The sequence below is a fragment of the Buteo buteo genome, chromosome 10, assembly GCF_964188355.1.
Source record: "Buteo buteo chromosome 10, bButBut1.hap1.1, whole genome shotgun sequence".
NCBI classification, from domain to species: Eukaryota; Metazoa; Chordata; class Aves; order Accipitriformes; family Accipitridae; genus Buteo; species Buteo buteo.
The window spans coordinates 299,354-322,354 of NC_134180.1; the positions used below are offsets into that span (position 1 = coordinate 299,354).

At 65.1% G+C, this 23,001-nt stretch overlaps 1 protein-coding gene across 1 annotated transcript; it reads right to left on the minus strand.

The window, feature by feature from the left end:
• Window positions 1-417: 417 nt before the first annotated feature.
• LOC142035549 (transducin-like enhancer protein 1) lies at window positions 418-15,151 on the minus strand. The gene is given in 24 exon segments (XM_075037679.1): window positions 418-1,643; window positions 1,892-1,968; window positions 2,358-2,508; window positions 2,591-2,738; window positions 2,979-3,226; window positions 4,394-4,643; window positions 4,953-5,029; window positions 5,104-5,288; window positions 5,401-5,530; window positions 5,861-6,016; window positions 6,305-6,349; window positions 6,493-6,597; window positions 6,977-6,993; window positions 7,505-7,700; window positions 8,369-8,443; window positions 8,664-8,726; window positions 12,077-12,121; window positions 12,616-12,679; window positions 13,378-13,526; window positions 14,184-14,273; window positions 14,275-14,307; window positions 14,859-14,918; window positions 14,920-15,102; window positions 15,104-15,151. Coding segments are annotated over 24 exon segments (2,703 nt in total). The 3' UTR covers window positions 418-1,535.
• Between the last annotated feature and the right edge of the window lie 7,850 nt (window positions 15,152-23,001).

The window sequence follows — 23,001 nt, forward strand, 5'->3', positions numbered from 1 at the left end:
GATCTCACTGCAGGATTGATGGAAACCTCTCCCAGCAGCTGACTGCCAGCCCCAGATCCTCTTAAATAGCATCTGCAGCTGTGCCCAAGAGCCAGGGGCTCAGCCCTCTCCCATGGTGGCAGTTGGGGTGCAGGGCCCTGCCGTGGGGCTGGGGGGGGCAGAAGCAGGAACTGCTCCCATCCTGCACCCCCTCAGGGGTACAGAGCGAGGGTCACCTCAGCTGCGGCTTCGCCAGCCGCATGGCCCCACTGGGCTTGCTCTCTGGCAATGGCAAGGGCTGGGCTGTGAAGTGTAGTTGGGGGGTCCAGGATCGGCCCCTGCCCTCCCTTGGCCGGCAGCACCGGAGCAGCCTTTCCTACCATGGCAGAGCTGCTCCTGCGCGCCTGCCACAGCAGCCCTGGCTCAGGGCTGGATGCAGTGAGCTGTGTCTCGGGGCTGGGCTTGGGGCAGGAGCGCATCGCAGCAGCCCCACCGCAGCCGGCAGCACCCTGCTTCCCTGCCAGCTCTCACCGTGGCCGCTGCTGGCGGGCTGTGCTCCAAGGCTCTCGGCAACAGCCCTGCTTCCCCCACGGCAGCTCTGGCAGGAAGCCAGACCGATAAGCCAGTGCCGACTGCTCACATCTCATTTCCTTCAAAAACCGCTTCCTCCAGCACCGGCTTCTGCCCCACACCCCACAGAGACACACACTGCTCGAGGGACAGCACTGCACAGCAGCCACCGCCATACGTCCTAACCCTCGTGGTCAGCAGCGCTCCGGCCCCGGGATGCTTTCCACCATGCGCGGGACCGATGCAGGGCTGAGCGAGGAGAGTGCCGGCAGCGCAGTCCTGCTGCCAGGCCCCACGGCCCTGCCTGCTGCAGAGGGCAGCAACAAACCTGCCCCGATGCAGGGAAGGGAAAGGAGCCGTGAGCTGTGGCAGCCAAAGGGGATGATGCCACTGCCCCACCGGCCCTGGTCTCACCCATCCTCAGCTGGCTCCAGCCCACGGCCACAGAGCACCAAGGCTACTGCCCAGGACGAGGTCCAGCGGTGCTTTTTTTGTTTGATTTTATTATTAAATACATATTAAATGCCTAGGAGGCACAGAGGTAGATGAGGACAGAGCCCATCTTCCTCAGCCTGACCCAGAGACTTAACAGAAAAAAAAAAAACCCACAGCAAAAAGTTAGAACCAAAAAAACCTCAAAAAACCCGAACAAAAAACCTTAACAACGCCAGACCCTCCCCCCTTCAACGCCCACAGTCCAGATTTAGAAACAAGCCAACAAATAAAGAACAAAACAAGGAGAAAGTCCCCAGGAAATTCACTGTGAGCAGCAGCCGCCACGTCCCAGCCCAGCATGACGCCTGGCCGTGGTCCCAGGGCCACCTCCACCCCTCGCCGCTCTCCTCCGGCTTGAATGCCCTGGCCACAGGCTGCACATTCTTTGGGAAGTCAGCAGCAGGGCAGGTAGAGTCCACCCGTCTGTCCACATGGACATGTGCCTGTCCACGTTGTGTGGGCCCTCCCTGCAGTTGGCACCTCTCTTGCTCTCAGTAAATGACCTCGTAAACCGTAGCTTTCTTGTCCCCTGAGCCAGTCACGATGAACTGGTCATCTGTGGAGACATCGCAGCTGAGGACGGAGGAGGTTTCCTTTGACTGGAGAGAGGAGGGCAGGGGGTAAGAACAAGAAGCAGCCCCAGAGCAAGGTCCCAGTCCCACCCCTTGGGACCTGGGGCCCCGAGCTGCGCCAGGGGGGGCTGCAGGGACAAATTTGTTTAGGGGCTCATTACTGCTAAGATACATTTACAGCTGGGTTGTACTGGGCCATCCCAGCTCTGGGCAACCTCACCCAGAGGAACATCTCCCCCCGACCCCTGATCACGAAGGCTACGTATGCCCCACACCTGGAAGATGCTGGCTCCATAGGGTGTCCGCCAGGCATTCAGCAGGTTGTCCTTCCCCGTGCTCACGAACCACTTCCCTGTGGGAAGGACAGAAGGGACAAAGAGGAGCATCATATCACCAAACCAGGCCCACCAGCTGTATTCCTGCAGCAAATTGTGCCCAGGTTGTGTAACACAAGGTGGGAACAAGAAAGCAACACCTCCGGCACTCATTAACCAAGGCACTGTTTTAAGGAACACAAAGGGGAGTCCTGTGACAACAGAGCTGAGAGTGCAGCCATGGATGTTGCTCCAGGAGGAACAGACGCCCCTTCTCTGAAGGATACCACTAGCATCCACACAGAACTGGGCTGGCTACTGGAGCCAGTGCTTGCCCCCAGTGCAAAAAGCTCTGAGACACACGGCTAGGAGAGGAGACTCCATCCACAAGGTTCCAGAGCCAGCGGGCTGGGACAGGCGTGCCTACCGCAGGAGGCGAATTTGAGGGAGAGGACACAGCTCTCATGGAGGTGCAGCTGGTACTTGTCCGGTTTGGTGACGTGCAGGATCTCCACGTTGCTGCTCTCCATGCCCACTGCCAGCCACTCTCCCGTTGGGCAGTACCCCAGGGAGAAGATCTGGGGAGAGAGACAGGGTCAGGCAGTGGCCCAGCAGGTCCCAGGCAGCCCCACGGTGCTCCCGGTCGGCCCCAGTCCCTACCTGGGAGCTGAAGTCATGCTGCTGCAGCTGACGCCCTTCCCGCAGGTCCCAGCACCGTACCGTGTTGTCCAGCCCCCCTGTCCACAGCTTGGTGCCATCGTTAGAGATGTCGATGCAGCTGGCACCATCTGTGTGGCCTTGAAACTGCCTAGGAAAGAGGGGGTGAGAGCATGGCTGTCAGGGCTGCCAGCACCGCCAGCATCTGCAGTGCAAAGTGTGGGCCGGAGCAGCACCCAGCAGTGCGGAGCAGATCCCTGCTGCAAGGACAGGGACTGTCCTATGGCCAGGGTTAGACCATGGGGAGGGGAGGCCCTGGAGGGGACCGAGCGGTCCCTGGCCCGACAAGCCCTGAGGAGCCCTGCCCATGCTCCCCCTGTCCCAGGCTCACCTGACCAGGGTCTGGTTCTGCAGGTCCCACACCACGATGTTGCCGTCGCTGCAGCAGGAGAAGCAGACTTTGGCGTCGGGGCTGATGGCCAGGGCATAGCAGGCGGGGGCAGAGGAGGTGAGCTCGGCCTTGATGCGGGGCGTTGGGGCTGCCAGGTCCCAGATGGAGAGGGTGCTGGCCTCCCCCCCCACAATAAGGCTCCGGCCGTCAGGCAGCAGCTTGCAGGAGCGGATGTAGTTGTCGCGGTTCTAGGGTGCAGGAGAGAGGACCCTGTTAACCCCTTCCCCTCCAGCCCTTCTGCACCCATCCCAGACTGCCTGGTCACCCTAGGGCCAGCAGCTCATACTGAGGGTAGGAGCAGCAGCAGTGGGAGAGCAGGGCTGGGGCAGGGGTGGCTGTGCAGCCCACCCCATCCCATGCCCAGAGTGGTCGCCCCAGCCAGCCCCCATAGGAGCCCCTCAGCCTGTTACTGCACTATGAACGGCCTCAGGGACGCCCTCAACCCACAGCATCCCTGCCAGCAGCTGCCCGACAGACACGGCTGGTCCTGGAGGAGATGAAGGGCAGCCAGGGAGGCAGCTCCAACAAGGCTGAAACAGCCCATGGCTCTGAGCACTAGAACACCATTTTTCCCTGCTCCCAAACTTCTGATGCAGCTTGAAATTATCATGACTCAGTCATTTCCTTGTTTGTGCATCTGTATCTTCAAGGTCAGCACCATCCAGGAATATTTGTCAGGCTGCCCAGGCCCCAAGCAAGTCGAGGGGAGGACTTGGGTTTGGGCTGTTCAAAGCAGGCACAGGGACTCCCAGTTCCAGCAGCCCGTTTAAAATAAACCTCAAAGAAAACAAGTTAAAAATACTCTCAGGTGATGGCTGTGCCTCCAGCTTGGCTCTGGTGAGTTGCTGTGGTCTGACAGTCCATTTCATTTATTTTTAAAAGAAATAGGAGTTCTCCCTCCAGCCAGACTCACACAAGCAAAAGGAGAAAGGACAGAGCTGAATCCGAGTGATGCTTCAAGCCCATGCAATTCTGGCCTGTACGAAGTATCTGGCCAGGAGGGGTTGACACTGGCAAAGGCTTGTCTTAGGGTAGGTGCTGTCAAACAAAGCAGCGCCAAGGCGTGGGGGTGTAAAAGCCCCCCAACAGCTTGGGATGCTCAGAACAGATGGGGCGGCACAGGAGAGCACACTGGCAGCACGGAGCCACCATCCCTCCCCAGCAGCCCCCCACTGCCCCCACTTAGAAACGCACATGGAGACTCTCCTCGGTGCACACCGTCGCTTTCAGAGGCCCCCCGCATCCCCAAGGTCTGCAATGGAGACCCCAGACCCCCTCTGCACCACAGCACTGTGGCACAGTGCAGGGAAACAGGGAAAAAGGCCGTGCCAGAGTGGCGGCACGCTCCTCCTTACCAAACAGTCCAGCTGAGCCACAGCCGTCTTGGTGCCTGGCTGCCCCACGTCCCACACCTTCACGCAGCCCTTGCCCCCGGTGTAGACGTGTCGTGTGGAGTTGCTGATGGTGACGGCGCAGACTACCTCGCCGTGGGTCAGGGTGTGAAGCTGCCGAGCGTGGCGGGGGATGCCGGAGCCGATGAGGGCGTCGGGTGGGAAAGGCACCGGCTGCATCTGCCCGTCGGCGCTGACGTGGAAGGAATAGGCGCTGGAAGGGGACAGAGCAGTAAGAACCAGCCAAGGATCCTGCACGGAGAGCAGCCGGTGCTATGTCGGACCCAGCGTGCCTGACACAGGCAGCACGGTTTGGAATCAGAGCCACGAGCAGAGCGGTGCCCAGGGAAGCCTGGCTGGGCACAAGATAGCCTGCCGCTGCCCAGAAACGGGTGCCCCATCCCCAGGCTGTGCTCCCCATCCCTGCTGGCCCTGGCCTGCCTGCACCCCCCAGCTTAAGCCCCGCAGGATACCTCATCCTCTGCCCCCCATACAGCCCCCAGCCCAGTGTGGCCCCACTTACGGTTTCCCCGAAGTCCCCACTTGCATGCCGGCTGCCAGCCCTGGGACGCGCATGTGGGGGTGCGGGTCGTAGCCCACCTGGAGGGGACAGCGGGTGAGAGCAGCTCACGCCCCACGGCCCCCTCAGCCCTGCAGGGAAGAGGCTCACGCACCAGGGGGGAGCGCCCGTAGCTGCCGGCTCCCACGGCGGCCGCAGCCCCGTTGAGCTGCGGGGACATGAGGTGGAGGCTGGCGTAGGCACCAGTCCCGGCCATGTCCCCGTTAACTGCGGGGTGGGCCATGCCAAAGGCAGCCGAGTAGGGGCTCTGCACTCCCAGCGGATTCCTCAGGCCCAGGGCTGCGGGGGGAGAGGCAGCGTGAAGAGACAGGGCCCAGGGTCCATCCTCGCGGGGGACCAGGGGACCAGCACTCAGAGCCACCTGCCCGGGCCCCGGCAGGGCCAAGCTCACCCAGTGGGTCCACGGGGGCCTTGGCGGCGGCAGGGCGAAACTGCTGGGCACCACTGGAGCCCAGGGCTGCGGTGTCACCCTGGGAGGTGGGTGTGCTGGACTTCAGGCTAGGCGTCCCTACCTTCTCCACCTGCCAGGAACAGAGCGGGGAGGTCTGACAGCCGCGCTACCACCCTGCCGGGGGTCTCCTCAGGTCCCCCCCCCCGAGCGAGCTGGTCCATTTTCCTCACCCCTGATGACAGCCCATCCCAGCCAGCGCTGCAGGGTCTGGGGGATGGGACACGAGAGGGGATCTAATGGAGCAGGAGCCCTCCCTGTCCCCCCAGCATTGCCTTCACCCCATGGGTTTAGAGGCAGGCGGACCCACGTCCGGCAGCTCTGCCAGCCGAGCCCGGGGAAGCAGGGACGCGAGCACGAGCCCCGAGCGAAGCGCCTCAGCTGCCCCACGCTACTCACGCACCGTGGGTGCATCCTTGCTCCGAGACGGGGACGTGCTGCTCGAGGAGGCCATGGAGGTCGGGCTGAGCGGTATGGCCTCCTTCCTGCCCAGTGGGACCTTCTCCACCCCATTCTCCCGGGACGAGTAGGAATGGACGCTGTGCGGGGAAGAGGGGTCCTGGAGGGGGAGGGAAATCAGCAGGCAGCAGAGCAGGCAGGAGTGCAAGGACGTCCCAAGCCATGGTGAGCTGGTGGCTCCAGAGAGGGCCAGGCTGGGACCCTGGATCCTGGGGCTCATCGCTGCCATCAGTGAGGGCCGGTGAGCAAGACTCAGGTCCCACTGCCACCTCCCCATGCTGCCTGCCTCCTCCTGTAACAGCCTGTTAGCCCCCAACGCAGGCAGAGGGACAGGCAGCGCACGTCAACCCCAGCCCCTTCCCAGTGCCCGACATCCTGGTGCACTGACCTCATCCACCACCAAGTTGTCTTCACTTTTGTCTGCATCGCTGCCCTGAAACGCAGAGGACAGTTGGAGCCAAAGGGGCTGAGGCTGCCCTCGCTCCTGCCTGGGAAGTGCCGGAGGCGCAGGCAGCTCCACACATTGCCCTGCAAGAGGGGATGAGGATGCCCCAAGCCCCCCACCCCCGGACTCACGTAGTCTGTAACGAAGTCCTTCTCCTCCACCTTCCTCTTTTTGCTGCTGCTCAGGTACTCGGAGATGGCTCGTGCCCGCTCCCCATTGGGCAGCGCCAGGGAGCTCTGGGGTAGGGGGACACAGCGTTAGGGGCTGCGAGCTGCTGTGCCCGGCCCCCAGGACAGGCAGCACCAACGCAGGGCTGCGGCTGGCTCTAGGGGCACCGAGGGCCCCAGCGCAGTCCCCCCATGCCACCAGTTTGGGCTTCAGCTCCTGCCGAAGGAGCAACGAGGGGGACACTGCTTGGGGGAACGGTGCGGTTTGCCCACGTGACAGGGGGAAGGGGTCCCCAGGGGGAGAGCACCCACCCACACGGCTGTGCCGGCAGCGGGGCCTCGGCCGGGCAGCGGGATCTGTCCCCCGCATGGCTGCCCGCTCCCAGGGTCCCAGCCGGAGCCTGCGCAGCTGGAGGGAAACGGTGCAAGAGAAGGAAAAGGCACTTACGGGGCCGGGGTCTCGCTCTGTCGCCGTGGCAACGCGGAGGCACAGCAGCAGGAGGAGGGAAGGAGGGACACACTGTGCCACCGCCGAGAGCCCCCCAGGAAAGCCGCCCACTCAAGCCACCCGCTCCTCCCGCAGCTGCTGGGGTGCTCGTGGCAGGGCCGGGCCAGTGCTACAGCAGCAGGGTGGTCCTGGGCCCCCACCAGGGACAACCCCCCCCCAGCCCACCCCACTGCCCTCCCAGGTGGTGCTGCTGCTCAGCGGGCTACATTCCCCACCCAAACCCCTCACAGCTGGCAAGCCCCCCACTCCACCAGCCCAGCTGGGAGCCCCGAGGCACAGACAAGCTGCCCCCCACCCAGCCCTGGCCCCCACCCACCCCGAGGAAGTGCCCAAGCGGGAAGGATGCAGGGAGCAAGCACAGCCCCGGGGCCCAGCATCACCCCTTCCCAGGCTTGCCTGCTGCCAGGAGGGTCACACCAGACCTGACCCCCCCAGCCCAGCCCCTGTCTCCCGTCCCCCCACACTCACCCCTAGGCTCGGTGTCATGGACTCCTCGGTCATCTTTGGCGAGAAGCTGGGCCTGGGCCCCCAGCGCCCCTGAAAGCGCCAGCAGCCCCGAGGCGCTGCTGATGCCAGCGAGGCCGGTGGGCTGCATCCCGGAGGGGTGGGGGGTCAGCGGGATGGGAGGAGCGTGGTGTGAGAGGTGCTGGGTCTGGAGCTGGTGCTGGAGACGAGCGGGAGGAGAGAGGAGAGCCGAAGAACCACGTCAGGACGGCCGCCGGGTAGGGGGGGAGGGAAGAGGCTGCTCCTCCCCACCGGCAGCCCTGGGTCAGCCAAGGGATGGATGGGGAGCTGGGCGAGGAGGGGCAGGGCACGCTCCCAGGGTGCCCCAGCCAAGCTGCCGGCAGCACCACGTCCCTCCCACAGCCTCTCCCCACCTCATGACAGGAGCTACTGGGACAGATGGGAGACCCTACGCGTATCCATACCACCGTACTGCTGCGGTCTCGCGGGAATAACTGAGGTGTGGGAACAGTGGCGACCCCCACCCTCCACCTGGGCCACAGGGCATCGGGACACAGTGACACGCACCAGCCATCACCCCCACACCCTGTTTTGACACCGCTGCAGCAGCAGCTGCATCTCCTCCAAGCCCGAGTGCTGCTGGCAGCCCCCCAAACAAGCTCGGCTTGCCCTCCTCCTCCCCCTGACTCAGCCGCAGGAGGGTGAAGGCACTAGGGGCAGGGGGCTGCACCCGACCCCCCCTGTGCTCGGGACAGGACAGGTCTCCAGCCCAGGGGACGGTGGGAGCACGGGAGGCACCGTTGTCTGCGGCAGCCCAGCAAGCCCAGCCAGGGGGTGGCGGGAAGGGTGGGCAGAGGGTTGACGTACCCCGATCGCCGCGTTCAGGTCGGTCATAGTCACCTGCTTCGCACGCTCCACGGCCTGGACCACCTGCTGCTGGTGCTGCAGGGAGAGAAGAGCACGTCAGCACCCGGCGATGCCCCCGCCGACTGCTGCTGCGAGCAGGGCTGCGGCAGTCTCATTTCGTCAGGGGATGGGGTGAAGCCAGCCCCCCCAGCCCAGCCCAAAGCACAGGGCCTGAGTGCCCCAGCAGGGACACTCCCTGTGTCCCAAAGGAGCTCTGCACACCCGGTCAGAGGCGAGGGTCCGAGGGCTCACCTACCTCCTGAGACAGGAACGGGATGAGCTGGGCGCAGATCACATTGAGCCGCTTTGCGATCTCCGTCTGGCAGCAGAAGAGAGGCAGTGCCTGTCAGGGCAAGGGGCAGAGCTGCCCCCACACTGAGCGGCCCTGGCACCGCGGGAGACCCCTCCCGCCAAGGGCGCTCCCCAGGCGGGCAGATGCCCCCTCCCCATCGCACCCAAGCAGCCACAGGGTGCCAGCGCTCGGCCCCAAGAGCTGCTGCTCAGCACCAAGGACCAGAAACACCCCAGGGGGGAACAGGAAAGCTCTCCTTCCCAATGCCAGCCCTCCAAAAACACGAGCCCAGCATCCTCCATCCCCATCCTGAGAGCCCCAGGACGGCTCCCGCCTCCTCCCTGCCAGGGACATGGAGCCCCACGGCCCATGCCACCAAGGGCCATCGCCAAGCAAGCCCCCAGCCCCGCAGGTCAGGGCCCCGGCCTCAGCAGGCTCCCCTCCGCCCTCCGCGCAAGCCTCCTGCCGGCACCACGACTGCTAATTGCCGCTCTCCCGGCCCGCAGGAAGCCCTGGAGAGGTGCTCTCTTACAGCTGCTGTTTTTCTGCAACACTTGAGTGCCACAGGCAATCAGGAGCGCAGAGCGGGGGAGCGGCACAGGGAAGCAGAGCGGTGGTGTGCCGTGCCCGCTGTGCCGCGCTCCCACCGCACCCTACAGCCAGGGCAGGGCCCTCGCCAGCCCCGTGCTGCATGTCCCGGGCTGGGGGCGAGCACAGACATTGGGTCATCCCTGGCCCCACAGACACATCCCTGGGGAGAACCCCCAGGGTCTAGGGGGTCAGGCCCCTGCCCCGAGCACCAGTGGGGGACAGCCAGGAGAGCAGACACTGCTCAAGGCAACAGCAGAGATGCCCACGCTGCTCTCCATCACACAGAGCCGGGGACTCCACCCCAGCACCGAAGAGGGGGCAGAGATCAGCAGCTCTCCCTTTAGGCGGGGGATGCCCCAGGCACGGGGACTCCAGGTAAGGTGCTGCCCCAAGCTTCCAGGAGCTCCCTGCCCACGCCGGTGGGGAGGATGAAAACGTTACGGAACCAGCACGGGGCTGAGAGGAGGGGGTTGAACACAGACCTTCTTGTCAGCCCCAGGAGGAGACCAGAGGCTGAAGGGCCCCAACAGCCGGGGTGCAGCTGACCCCAGATCTCCCCGCCGGGACCTTGGGCAAGTCTCCTGTGCCCAGCTGGTGCAGGCGCCGCGGTGCCAGGACGAGGGGCCACAGCGCTGCCAGGCCGGTGGGGGGACACAGACCCAGTGACACCCCATGCTGCCCTTCAGAGCGGCCACCGTCCTGTTTTTGCCAGACCCACAGAGAGCAGAAACAATCCAGCACCCGCCCTCGCTTCCCCTTCCGAGGGAGGAAAAAAGAGAAAGAAAAGAAAGGCGGGGGGAGCAAGGAGATTTGGCAGCAGGCAGTTCTGGGAAGGATTTAGCTGTCTCCCGGGGCCGGCAGTGATGGATTCTCTTCCCTAATGCACTGATGGGCAGCAGCTCCTTGGGGAGAGCTGCCTCCAATTCACTCGCACTCGTTAATGTGCAATTTACTGGCACTTTAACGCTCTCAGCATGAAAAATGATCATGCTGTTTGCAGCCCCCCCAGCCACCAGCACCGTCACCTCCCCTCTGGCTCGCGGTGAGCAAGTCCAAGGCCAGGCAGATTCGGGGAGGCGGTTTTATAAAAAGCTACAGGCCCCTTCCATGCCAAAAACAAAACAACAATAAAAAATTAACATCTCCTGCTCATTCCTGTCTTGAGCCTCCCCTGCCAAGCCTGTGGCTGCCTGGAGAGCCGCACCATCACAGCCGGCCCCCCAGCCCCCAGCCCCATTTCCCTCCAAACAAACCCAGGCAGGGTAAAACCGCCCTGCGCCTCGGCCCTTGCCGGTGCAAGCACTGCCGATGCCAGCACCATGGGAGCCGGGTGCCTGGGGAGCCTCTGGGGGATGCTGGGCTGGGCACAGCGGGGACGGAGGCAGCACCGCACCACAGCACTACCCTGCCTTCACCAGCGATGATGGGGCAAGTGCTTCCTCGGGGGTCCCAGGGCAGCCAAGAGCGCTCAGGACCCCTGCCCATGCCCACAAGCAGCACCAGATTTGGGGGAAGGGGAGGAGAGACGGCGACCCGATCTCCCCACAGCGGTGATAACCCGCAGCTCCCGCACAGGCGGTTCCCATTTTTCACACAATGGCCGCTGGCTGTCAGAGCAGACTTACGGGCCCTTGTTAAAAGTGCAGACAGCTCGCTGGCGGGCAGCCAGCGGCACCTGGGACTGGCAGAAAACACGAGCCTGCAAGGGCCAGGGGAGAACCGGCAACCAGATGAGAGGAGCACACACCCGGAGGGGGTGCTGGGCCGGGCAGACCCTCGGCATCGCCCCTCGCAAGGGCGGCTTCACGCCTCCTTCTCGGCCGGCTTTGCGCAGCGTGGATGGCGGCACGGGGCAGGGTGCACATGGGAAACAAGGAGACCCACAGAAACACCCACCCGGGGGGTGGAAAGCCGGCGAGATCGGCCGTCAGCCTGCCCTGTGCCGGGGGCCGGCACCCCCACGCCGGCCGCCTGAGCCGGCTCCCGCGCAACAGTTGGTGGTGGTGGGGTGCGGGGCGGGAAGGAAGGAGGCCGTGGCTGCAGCACGCCTCGCCAGGCTCCTCCGCAGCCTCTTTAAAAATAGATGAGAAGAAACCTTCTGTCTCAGAGCAGCTGGTGACCCGGAGCGCGGCGCAGCGGGAGGAAGGGAGGGAGGATGGGGAGGCAGCGAGGGGGGATGTGCAGCCCCGAGCCCTTGGGGAGCCCACCCTGCACCCACGCCCCAGCCCCCTGCTTCCCACCTCAGGATGCTCCTCAGCCCCGGCCCCCAGGCGAGCTGCCCCCAAGGGCCAGCTGGCACTGGACAGCTGCCAAGACAGTGAGGCAGAGCTCGTCACCCTGCCCATCACCCGGCCGTGATGCTGCAGCACCCCTTGCCCCGCGGGAGCCGGTCTCCTCCACGACGGTCCCCAGGTGGCCACTCACAACTGGTGCGAGCAGCCACGCAAGCACAAGTCCTCCACCGCTGCTCTCTTCCCACCGCAACAAGCGCATCGCGACACAGCCAGGAACGCGCACCCTGAACCCAGCGAGCAAATGGCAGCTCACGCTGGAGCGCACACGCGTGTGCGGAGAGCTGAGGAGACAGGCCAAGGCCATGACGCAGAGTGGTGCAGAGCTCCCAAAGCACACAGAAGGGAGCACAGCCCCCACAAGCCGAGCCTTCCCTGGGCTACGGCAGGGAGCGACTTCCCACGCTTTCCGTGGGAAGGGATGACCCCGATGGGCCCAGATGGCAAGGCAGGGACGGGGAGCAGGGACAACGCTCCCATCCCACACAGACTCACCTGTTTGTGCATCTCGATGTTCAGGCCGTAGGACATCTCGTAGTACTGCGAGGGAGAGAAGGCAGCATCAGCATGGCTGGGGAGCCCAGGGGGACTCGCAACCAGAAAGTCCTCTCCGGCGCTGGCGTGCAGGGTCAGCCTGGCCACAAACGCCCATGCTGTGGCCAGGCCAGGAGAACATGGTCCCCAGCAACTCTCCCGGGAGCAGAGGTCTCTCTGGCACACAGCCGCAGCCCACAAAACGGACACGGTCCTCCTGGGGCTCCCGCTCACTGCCCGCGGGAAAGGAGACAACCCGCACGGGAGCAGCTTCGCCACCACCCTGCCACCATGCGCTCTGGCAGCAAGCCCTGCTCAAACACCACAGCTCATTTTGGGGGAAAAAACAGACAATAACTACCACAGGAACTAGGTCTCAGGGCCTGGCCTCACAACCCAAACGCGAGGGGAAGCCAAACCATCCCAGGGCTGCGTGTCCTTTGATGGTTCAGAGGAGACACCCCCCACCGCACTCCTCCTTTCAGGTGGAGCTCACTAACCATGACATAATGACGCTGGATTTCTGTTTTTTCTGTTGCCAGCTTTTCACATTCTAACTTCAAGCTGTAATAATAAAGAGAAGAAAGAGAGAGGGAGGGAGGGAGAGGGAGACACCCCCTGGTCCCCCACAGGCAAGATCTCCCACGCTGGACAGAGCACAAGCCCTCCCAGTGCACTGCGTGCTTCAGCCTCCTGCTCTCAGATTCAATCCCGTCTCCCAGCAGAAGCCAAGAAAACCACCTGAAAGAGGGTGGGAAGGGGCTGACAAAGAGGAGATGGACAGCAAAGGGATCCAGGCATCAGGGAGCAATCTGCATGGAGTTTTAACCCCCTCCCCAGCATCTGCTTCCCAAATGGAGCGAGCTGCAAAGCCGAGCTGCATTTCAAACCTTGCTCTGCCCAGCACTGTGCGGGGAAGGGGAGGTGATCCTGGCCAGCAGCAGGGCGGATCAGAGGGACTCCAGGTCTGCTAAGTGACGGCTCCAGCTCAGCCCAGAAGCCGGGCCCTGGAAGCCAGCATCCTCATCCTGGGGCTTTTGGCAGGAAGAGGCCGAGTTTACCCCTCAAACAGTGTCATTTCAAGCTACCAAGGTGGTGCTTGGCACAGACGTCTTCCAGATGGACCAGTGCCCGCAGCAGCATGGGACGGCACTTCCCGCCAGCCCACACTGATGCCCAGCACCGAGGGGGAGCCCGCCTCTCGCCAGCGCCAGTTAAGTGCCCAGTGCCTTGCTGGCACGCGAGCCCTGGCAGCTTCTCACCTGTGGTATTGGTTCTGCAGGAACTGGAATTCCTCCTTGATGCGGTCCAAGGTCTCTGGGTAAGTCAGCTTGAGGGACTGAGGGGTGCTGGGGATGGCACTGGCAGCGACAGCAGCTCCCGAGGCAGCGGAGGGTGCCTGGAGATGGGCCTAGGCAGAGGAGGGGACCCCCGGGGTCACCACTGCTGGCTCAGTGAGGCTCGCGAGTCCCCCAGGGGTTATCCTGCACCCGGGGAAGAGGCTATGGGCACATCTGGGAGAGCAGCACATGGAAGAGGTGGCAGAAAGAGTTATTGCAGAGGAAACTGGTTACAGCCAAGCACCAAGGGCAATCGCTCTCCACCTTTCCAGCATCGGTTCAGCCACTGAGCCAGAAGAGGAGGATTAACAACCACGGGTGGCACAGAGCGTGCAAGCCTGCGCTGGCAGAGCGTGCAACCCCCCCCCCCCCCCCCCCCCGGCCCTCCCGCCCAGCCCCGGGGCTCTGTCCTCGCCCACTCATCACCGGTCCCACAGTCACACCCTGACTGCGATCCGGCTTCCAGCGTGTCGGAAAACCCAAATCCCCACAGCTCTGGAGCTCAGCATCAGTTTGGGAAGCACCACACCGCTGCTCCCAAGCGCATTACGTGCCATCCCCACAACTTTCCAGGCCGAGGCCGACACGTCCCACCCCCGCGGGGCGAGGCAGGCTCGCAGTCGGGTTTGGGGGCGCAGGCCCGTGCCAAGGGCCAGGCCAGCACGGCCGCCGCAGTACCACGTGCTCGCCCGTGGCCCGGAGGGGACGAGGCCGAGGCGCGGGCTCACCGGGGGCCGGTTCTGCGGGAACATCTTTGGCACCGGACAGGCCCAGGATCCCTCTCGCCGCTCCGGGCCCCGCCGCGGGCTCAGGCCGGGGGCCTGGGGACGCTTCCCAGCTCCGGATCAGGCCCTGGGAGAGAGACGGGGAGTCACGGCCCGGCGCTGCCCGCTCACGCAGCCGGCCGGGGCGCGGGGCCCTGCGGGAGCCGCAGCGGAGCAGGGCAAAGCCCCGGGGCCCGGCCCCTCCCGCAGCTCCCCCGCGGCCGCCGGGACCCCCGCACCGCGCCCCGGCCGAGCCGCTCCGCATCCCCGCGGGGACCGAGGGGCCCCGGGACTCCTTCCGGGGGCTGCGGGACCCGCCCGCCGCAGGACACCCCCCACCCCCGCCGGCTCCCCGCCCCCAGCGCGGGCTCCGCCGCCCCCGGCCCCGCCGCGGGCACGGCCCAGGCCCGCGCCCCCCCCGGCGCCGCGCAGACAATGGCCCCGCCGCTGCCGCCCGCGGCAGGTACGGCCGCGGGGAGGGACCGGCCTCGCCGCCGCCCCAGCCCCGAGCGGGGCCGGACCCCGCCCGGCGGGAGTCCCGGAGCGGGCCCGGAGCGGCGCGGCAGAGACCGAACCGGACCGGACCAGCGCGGGCGGGACGGCACGGGACGGGACGGGACGGGACGGGACTGGACTCACCGCGCTGCTGGCTCCGGCTCCGGCTCCGGGCGCACGCCCCTGCGGCGGGGCGGGCCGGGCCGGGCCGAGCCGAGCTGCACCGAGCCGAGCCGAGCCGAGCCGAGCCGGCGCCCCCTCCCCGCCCGCCCCGCCCGCCGCGGCAGCCGCTCTGCGGAGCGCGATCAATGAACGAGCGCCAGCGCCAGCTCCACGTGGGGCCTGGCCCGTGCGGGCAATCGCCCCGGCTGCCAGCCAATGGGAGCGCGGCGGGAGCGGCCCGCCCCCACGTGGGGCGCGCGGAGCTGCCTTCCCATTGGCCAGCCGGGCCGGCCGCCGCGGAAGGTGTCAATCTGGGGAAGGCCGAGCAGCCAAAGAAGAGGCGGCGCGGGCGGGGGAGCGGCGATTAACCCGTGCGGTGCCAGGCGGGCACGGGGCGGGGGGGGCACCGAGAGGGCGGCCACGGCGGGGGCTGCCCCCAGGCCGTCCCCCGCGGGCCCGGCCCCGCTGCCGGTGCGCGGGACCCCCGGCCGGCGGGGCACGGCCCCTTCCCAACCCCGCGACGGGGACCTGCCCCCCCCCCCGGCACCGCAGCTTCGCCCGCAGAACGGAGCGGCGGGGTTTGCACCCAAGGCCCTGCGCCCCCCGCCCCTTCCCGCTCAGGCAGCGCTCTGGTTTGGGGGCTTTTTTTCTAATACACACTAAACACAAGAAGCCGTTGCCCGCCCCCCACTCTTTCTTTTTTTTTTTTTTTTAATCAAGAAAAGACAAGACACGAAACCAGGAATCCTCCCCCGGGGCTGCCGGTCTCGCTCGCCGAGAATTCCCTGCGGCATGTGATGGCGGGGAGCGGCAGCATCCCACTCCCCCGAGAGCTCAGGGCGCTGGCCTGGGAAGGGCTCCTGGGTTCGGCCCTCTCCCCCAGCCCCGGGACCCCTGCTCCCCCTCAGGGACCCCCACGCATCCCCCCCTCCGCCTGCCAGCAAAGGGCCGGCGTCCGCCTGGCCCAGAGGAGGGTCTGCCAGCACCCACCCCGGCCCCCGCTCCCCACCATCGCCAGCCCCGGCAGCCCCGTGGGATGCTGGTCCAGGAGGCCCGTCGCCCTTGGGAAAACTCGAGCACGGGCAGATACTTGAGCTGGGGAAAGGGACCCCCACGTTGCCAGCCCACTCGCCCTACACCAGCCCCAGTGCCCCCTGCCCAGTGCTGCCCACCCTCCCTCCCCAGAGCCCCCCGTGTTTCCAGCCAGCGGGCTGGGGCCCATACAACCCACTGGGTTTTTCTCATGGGTTTTCTGGTGGTTTTCTCCTTCCAGTGACATCGTTTGTTGTTCGACATTTTCTGCTGCCTGCAGGTCAATCCGGGCTTACACAGAGCAGGAAATAAAACATTTGAAGAGCAGCAGCTGTGAGGGGTCGGCCTCTCCTCCTGTTTAACCTTAATCCACCAACAGGCCCAGCCCCTTTCCTCCCCACCAGAGCTCCGTCCTCGGCCCGGTCGCCCTTCGGGAAGGCAGCAATGCCATCGGCCCGTGGGACAGACCCATCCTGACACCAGAGCACGCAGCCACAGGCTTTCCAGGATGATCAAAGTGACTCCTCTGAGCAGAAAGCAAAGCAAACCCAGACACTTCCCCAGCCCCTTTTCCTTTGCCCAGATGGTGTTTTTCCAGAGAGACATCAGCCCTGGACATCCTGCAGAGTTAAAATTTGCTGCTGAATGCACCCCTTAAATTACCTGAGTGTGGCATCTGCACAGCCTTCCTGCGCCCAAGGGCGACCACGTTTAAGGGCTCAGTCTGCAGATTGCCTAGAGCGGGGACAGCACAAGGCTCTGCATTTGCAACAGGAGGGGAAAAATCCAACAGAAAGCAAATTATCCCAAAATGTATACACAGAGACACAGCCACACACACAAACACATGCGTGCACAAGTCAGGAAACAAACAGGGTGATGGGGAGGAGAAGCAACAACCAAAATGTTCAAGTTTCATCTGATTTTCATGTTTGGTTTATTTTGCAGCCATTTTGCATCTCTGGGACACCCCTGTGATCCCAGACACCCCCCCCCTCTGGCTGAGATGGGGCTGGGGAGGTGGGTTTGAACTTGCCTTTGCCTCTGCTCTCCATCACCATCGCACCAGAGTGCGTGGCTGCTCACACGGGTTCCTAATGCACTGCTGGCAGGGTACACAGGGGGGGAACCAGAGCCATCCTCAGGGACGACAACTCGCCTCCAGGCCCTGGTAGAACAATAACAATAACCTCAACAAAACCACTGAAAGAGACCATGACTGCACAAAGGCCACCCTGCATGTGCCCAGAGGGCTCAGGAGTCCCAGAGCAATGGGCTATGCTGTCCCTCAGGCTGTGAGCAGGGTTTTCCAGCCATGAGCCAGGTCCTACTGGCTTTACAGAGCCAGGGACCACCCCCAGTCCCCCCCGGGAAGCCCAGCCCATTTTGCCCCATCTGTCCTCCAGCAGTCCCAGCATTTTCTGAGAGCAGCTGTGGTCTCAGATGGGAGATCTCCCACTACCCAGCTCTGCCAAGGGGATCCAGGAAGGGAGGCACACACCCCCCCCCCTTCTCTGGAGCTGGAAAGGGCTGGGGATGCCCCCGCCCTTGCTGCACCCCCTCTTGGCCCCACACGAGCGACCTGTGGGGTTTGTGCTCTGTGGATGGGGGGGCTGGGGCTGGGGAGGGAGAGCGGCAGAAGAGCAGTCTCCCAGCCCTTATTATATTTTAAAATGTAATAACAGCACCATGTCTATTTTCGTAGACAGAACAGATCATTTCTGGAAAAGGGCCATAAATCTCAAAGGGAGGGGAAATAATTTGGCCAAGGTCATGTTAAGGCAGCAAGAGTGTAAAAGGGAAAAATGTTAAAATAACAAAAAAAAAGTAGTTGAGAGATGGACCGACACACCATCTCTGCCCCAAGTCCCCTCCCCAGCCTGGGAACCCCATCCCCTCTGCCCTGCCACTTCCCAGCTTCACCCCACGGGGCTGAGGGGGCTGAGATGGGCGCAAGGGGCTGGCTGGCTGAGAGAGGCCAAAGGAGCAGAAGAGAAGAGAGACCCCAACGAGCAGCCCCCCCTGCAGGACCCGGGTGCCCTCATTCTCAGGCAGACGCTTCTTTCAGCCCTCTTGAGTCCCTCTCCCCTGGCTACAGCAGACCCCACATGCTGTGTCATGCTCAGGGACCCCTCAGGTGTGCCAGGCTGTGGGACTGGGGACAGGCTTGTGCCCCTGCATGCTGGGGGGATGATGTGCTCGAGGCGGCACTGGGCTGTCACAGGGGGAACTGGGGTCCCCCCTGGCTGCACCATTCCCCAAGGCAAGGGCATGATGGTGGCAGAGTTGGGCTAATGCCATTGCAGCACTGATGAAGAAGGCAATGAAGCTGCCAGCAGATCCCCCTGCCCTGCGGCTGCGGTGTCTCTTCTCCTCGCTCGCTCCCAGCTGGGCAGCGGCAGCCCCTCTAGTCTGGCCTGGGCGCGGGTGCCGGGGTTCTGACAGCACTATCCATCACTGCTGGCTGCTCATGCCGTTCATCCTGGGCAGAGGCAGAGCAGTCAGGGCAGGGCCAGACCTGCTCGTGCCGTGTGTGGGTCAGTTCTTGTCCAGCAGCCAGCTCTCACACAGCAGCTCTGAGAGGCAGAGACATGCTGGCAGCAGGGTGATCCCTGCCATAAGAGAGAGGGACCTGCAGCCTCCAGTGGCCTCACAGTGCAGGTCCGGTTTGGTGGGAACGTCATGGTAGGAGCGGGAAAGGAAAGGACCCCAGGAATACCCACCTCATCCCCTGTCACACAGCTCAGGCCTTCCCCTGAGCAAGAGCCAGGGCGGGTGGGGAAAGGCCAGCCATCCCGCGGCAGGGCTGGCAATCGGCAGCCCTGCGCTTCCACAGAGCACGTCCCTGGCAACGCCGCATCTCCACACGGCTCCTGGCAAGCAGTGGAAAACAAACTGCTGCTCGTACCCTCTGGCTGCTTCTTCAGGCTTGGCTGCCAGCTCCTCCATGCCAGAGCGGCTCTAGCGGGGCCGGGGTTATGTGGTGGGGAGGGCTCCCGGCAGTGCCTGCTGCCCCAGCCGCTTGCTCTGCCGAGGGGCATCCCCAGCCAGCTCCAACCCCTGTGCCAGGGCCAAGAGCGGGGTGACCCTGCATGCTCCAGCAGGACAGGGCACCGGCTTGGGACGGGCTCTCGCCTGGCTGCTCTAGTGAGAAAGAGGCATCATTTACCAGCTTCCCATGGGAGGAGTTTCCCCTCCCGTTTCCTCTTTCTTTTGCTATTTAATTTCTTCTCTAGCCCCCTCCTTCCCTCACTCAGTGAGATCAAAGGAGTCTTTGTGGCACCGGGCACATTTCATAGGAATTGTCGATTAAAGGGGGTGGGGGGAGGTGGCACTGACGGGATCAGAGGAGAAGGGGAAGGAGGGGAAGGGGAAGGAGGAGAAGAAGGAGCAGGGGAAGGACAAGGAGGAGAAGGAGGAGGATTCGAGGCCGGAGGGAGCACCCGGCCGCCGCGCAGGGTGCCGGCAGGCCCGGGCCGGGCAGCCCGCGGGGGGACACCGGGGCGGGGGCCCTGCGGTGCTGCCGGGGGCTCCCCCGGCCGCGCCCCCCGGGGGGCCGACACCCCCGGGCCTCCCCAGCCCCGCGCCGGGGCCGCGCCGGCGGAGAGCCCGAGAGAGGAGCGGGCTCCGCGGGCACCGGCGGCTCCGGGGCTCCGCGGCGGCCGGGGCTGCGGCAGGGCCGGGGCTGCCGGGGCGGCCCCGCGCGTCCCGGCCCCGCTCCAGCGGCTCCGCCGGGCTCTTGCTGCCCTCTGCCGCCGGCCGCCGCGCCCCGCCGTTCCCAGCCGGCGCCCGCTCCGCGGAGCCGCGTCCGGCAGCCCGGGCCCGGGACAGGGGCGTGGGGCGGGACGGTGCCCGCTCCCGGCCGGCCGGGGCTCCCGGGGGGGAACGCGAGGGCTGGCGCCAGGGGCAGGGGCCGCCCGGGGAGCCCGGGCCGGGCACCCGCCCCTCGCTCGCAACCGCGCTGGGCCCCCCGCCGCCCCCCGAGGGCCGCGCTGGGCAGCACCGCCACCTCCCGGGGCCGCGGCCTGGGGGTCCTGGCCCGGACGCCCCGGCTTTGCCCTCGCCGCGCGGAGGAGAAGAGGCCCACGCGGCGTGGCAGCCCCCCCCGCGCCGCTTCCCGGGGGCTGCGCTCGGGCGGGGGGGGCTGCACACCGACGTCCCCCCCGAAGGCGCGACCTGCCGCGCCCGCAGGCATCGCCTCCCCCCCAGCACGGTCCCTGAGCAGGGGCCACCTCGCCCCCCCCAGCCGCAGCCTCATCTGGTGGCAGCCTCCCCCCGTGGCCGCTGGCCAGGGAAGGGGATGTTTAGGGGATGAGTAACATCCTTCCTGGCAAGGCCTCTGCCCGCTCCTGGAAGCGTGCTGCGGGCACCGGGAAGCTCAGCCCCTTGGCCTGCCTCTTGCCCCAATCAGCTGGGGAAAGAAGCCAAGAGCAGGAGGCGACCTGGGGATGGGGCCAGGGCGAACGAACCCAGACGAAGCCCGCTGAATCGGCAGGAGGAGTCCCAGGTGCCAGGGAGAGGAGAGGGAGGATGCTGCGTGGCAAGGCAGGAGGCAGCCAGGAGGCACAGGTTGGGGGAGGCAGCCCAGGGCCCCCTCCGGAGCGGGGCTGGAAGCCAGAGCCTGGCTGAGTGCTGCCAGAAGCAGCTTATTTTGGAAAAGAGGCGTCTTGGCTGAGCGCTTGGTGCGTGGAGCTGCTGACGCTGGGGAACAGGACGGCTCTCAGAGAGCAGGTCCCAGCCATGCCTTGCGGGCCAACGCTGCTTGGCTTCAGCTTGTCGCTGAATCCGCCGCAGCACAACCAGGACTGGATCCCTAACTCCTGAGTCACCCACTGCAAAGGGGTTTGGACACCCCAGCCACAAGCCGGCACAATGCCCAGGGCCACAACTCGCCCTGAATGCGAAAGAAGCTGCCTGGGATCCACCAAGCAGGATGCACGGACCTCTTGCCAGCTCTGACCCATGGGGCTTGGTACAACCTCAAGCCTCGAATGGGGAAAGCGAGGCACACACAAGCTGGTGGGGGGGCACTTTACCCCACCGCTAGACCCTGCTCCCCACCCTCAGCTCCCAAGAGCAGTACCAGCCCCACTATGCCAGCAGCACAGCGAGCCTGGCCCAGACCCTCCCACTGCTCAGATCAGGGGACTCGAGGCAGCCCCCTCGCAGGCAGCGGGGGTCTGGCCCAGAGCTGGAGCAGTGCTGGCAGCAGGCCACGGCATTCAGCCATGACCAGGGCTAGTGACGGCAGGAGGGATTGCAAACTTTGCAACAGAAACTGGACCTGCTTCACCTTCCCCAGTGCCCTGCTGGCATCCACAGGGCCGAGGATCTGGCCTACAGGCAGCTCCCTGCTAGCATCCCCTGTCCTTCCAGAGAGGGGCTGGGGAGCACACATGGGGCAGGGGCTGGCTGCAGCTCACAGCCCCTCGCTGTGTCCAGACACGGTGCAGGAGCTCCCTCCAACTGCAGGTGACTCATGGCTTCACATGACATGAACTGGGTCAGGTCTCAGCCCCTTTCCCGCACAAGGGCACAGCTGTGAGCAGGCAACATCGTCCGCCTGGGGAAGGAGCAGCCGAGCTCCCCGCCGCGCACCAGGCTGCCCTGCCCTTTGGAGCCACACACTAGAGCATTGTGGCCCAGCTGGTTTTTCCAGAGATGCATCCAAGGGGCGAAATCAGATCTCAAGGGAAGGGAGCAGGCACGTTCCTGGCTGCACAAAGGAGCTGTCGAGGCAATGCCAGGAACTGGGGCAGCTGCTGGGCACAGCCTGCGCAGAGAAAAACCAAGCAGACAAGCTCCCAAACCTGGGCTGCGTCTTGCTGCCCCTAACTCCAGAAGCTGCTGCTCCTTTACAGACCTTTGTTTGCAAACCCTGCGGCAGAGGCACCTCGCCCTGGCACTTCCCGCCAGCTTTGTTTTACGCTATCAGATCTTAAACAACCAGCCTGGAAGGCTGGGACAGGGGGAAGGACCCTGCTGGGGGACCAGGGACGGGCTTGTGGGAGGAAAGCTCTCAAAGGAAAACAGAAAAGCAGCATGGGGCAAGGGAGTTCCCTCCGCACAGGGAAGGTATTTTTGGTCAGGGCTTGTCTAGACTGGAGTAACCCACACTGCGTAAGCACATCAACACCACGCAAGCCTGGGGCATGCGGGGCCTGCTGTTCCCGGCCACGACAGATCAGGCTGCACTGACCGAGGGTGAGCAAGAGGCTCTGGAGGCAGAGCTGATGCCAGCACTGGGGTGACCCTGGGTGCTGCTGGGCCCTGTCCCCCAGGTCTTGGTACCCTGCAGAGTCCGGGATGTGCCTGGGTAGAGGGAGCTTACAGCACCCAGGACTCTGGGGGTCCAGCCGGGGTTCCCTGTACCACGTCAGCAGCTCTGCCCACCTCTGGCGAGCTGCAGGCAGGACCCAAGCGGCCCTGAGCACTGCAGGCAGAGCTGGGATACCCCCATCTTGACCCAGACCCCAGAACTGGGCAGGGCTGTTGCTGACACCATGGGCAACATGAAGGAGCAGACACAGCCCTGGCTGACCCTTGAGCCTGGTCCAGCCTGGCCCTGCCAGGGTGCTGCCTCCCAGTGCCCCCCATCACTCCCCAGCAGGGCAGAAGGCCCTGCGCCCCCTGCCAGCTCCCCAGCCCAGGGCCACTGCATGTCCCTGCTGCAGCCTTTCCCGCAGGAGGGACGCAGGGTGGCTGTGCCAGGGCTCCCTCACCGCCCTGCCTTCCCTCAGCTCTGGCTGCTGGAGCAGGCAGGGGAGCTGCAGGCGCAAAACGTCACTTTTTCCAAGAGCTTCTCCCCGCCTTCCCTTCCCCCTCGCAGAGGCCAGCCGTGGTGCCGGGGAGCTCGGGAGGCTCCCGGGGTCAGGGCGAAGGCAGCGCCAGGACAGGACCCAGCTGGGACCCTGCGCTGGCCACAGCTCTTCTCGCCTCTCCAAGGCAGTATTTCCCAGGCAGTGTGGGCGAGGAGCACCTGGCCAGCCCCATCTTTGCTGGGGCTCCTTCCCATGGAAGGGGGCTGCTCCCATCGGCCCCTCACTGTCCCATCAGCCCTGTTCGAGACCAGCTTTCCCAGCACAATTGGGAG